At 41.9% G+C, this 1,059-nt stretch overlaps 1 protein-coding gene across 1 annotated transcript in view; it reads left to right on the forward strand.

Moving 5' to 3' along the window:
* Nucleotides 1-218: 218 nt before the first annotated feature.
* LOC110019820 (homeobox protein BEL1 homolog) overlaps nucleotides 219-1,059 on the forward strand; it is a 50,348-nt gene continuing 49,507 nt past the window's right edge. The window contains exon 1 of the mRNA XM_020717660.1: nucleotides 219-978. Coding sequence (XP_020573319.1) covers nucleotides 547-978 — 432 coding nt within the window. The 5' untranslated portion in view covers nucleotides 219-546. The remainder of the gene's footprint in view (nucleotides 979-1,059) is intronic.

Below are 1,059 nucleotides of genomic sequence, written 5' to 3' on the forward strand. Positions count from 1 at the left end.
CATTTAATTATAAACTTTAACTTCACCAATTTTATCAAGAAACCAAAATCAAGTCCCCTTCCCTCTAGATGTAAAACAAAAAATTTATAGCCATGACCTACACGCCCACCAGCCTGTAGAATTATTAACTTTATACCAATAATGAAATTACTAAAATAATATAAATATTTCTGTTGAATGCGGTCCCATATCACTTTTAAATGAAATACTTCCTACAAGGAGAGGACCACACTGCAAAGGCTCTTCCCTAATCTTTAGACGAAGCAATTCTCAATCTCAGAAATAATTTTCCAGTAGCATCCACTCCACTTCCGACTTCCTCTCTACCCCAAATCCCCATGAAATAAGCAAGTAGGTGTCTTTCGGCCAGCAACAGGGGCAGAAGCCGCAGAGGCCATTCTGAAAAGCTTACCAGAACGAAGCAGAGTCAAAATAAGCTCCACTAAAAGTCAGGAAATAGAAATTCAGTGGAAAACGATTTCTGCTAGCTAATACCTGATGAGCCACTCCACCCTCTTCATCCCAACAAAGGCATAACAATAATTAATGGATCGAGAGCTTCACGGCCAGCCAGCCGCAGCTATGGACTACTCCGTCTTTTCATTGGCAGGCAATTTCAGGATTCAGGGCAACGAAAGGCAAGAGCTTTACAACTTGCAGACAACTTCAGCTGTTGATTTCCACGGATCTTTTGAGCAGCAGCAAAACTTCCTTTTTAATGATGCAAAGTTCTTTTCAGTAGTTAGTGGAAGCCAAAAGCTAAAGCTTTCCAAATACTTCTTTCCGGCACGGGAGCTGCTCAGCGAGTTCTGTGACCTTGGAGGGTTCATGAGAAATTCGAAGCAAAAAACAGAGATTGGAAGGTTAAGGGAAGGAGAAACTGCTTCTGCTTCCTCTCTGCTGGACCATTCGATGAGTTCTCTCAACGTACTACAGCTGCAGAAGAGACAGGCTGCCCTGCTGACTATGCTGGAAGAGGTGAGCTTCATGATTTTATTTCCTTTTTTTCTATTGCTTCTCGATGATAGAAGTTAGGGGAAGATGAACGTAGGCTTGAGT

The sequence above is a fragment of the Phalaenopsis equestris genome, unplaced genomic scaffold (genome assembly GCF_001263595.1).
Source record: "Phalaenopsis equestris unplaced genomic scaffold, ASM126359v1 Scaffold000081, whole genome shotgun sequence".
In the NCBI taxonomy this organism is placed as follows: domain Eukaryota; kingdom Viridiplantae; phylum Streptophyta; class Magnoliopsida; order Asparagales; family Orchidaceae; genus Phalaenopsis; species Phalaenopsis equestris.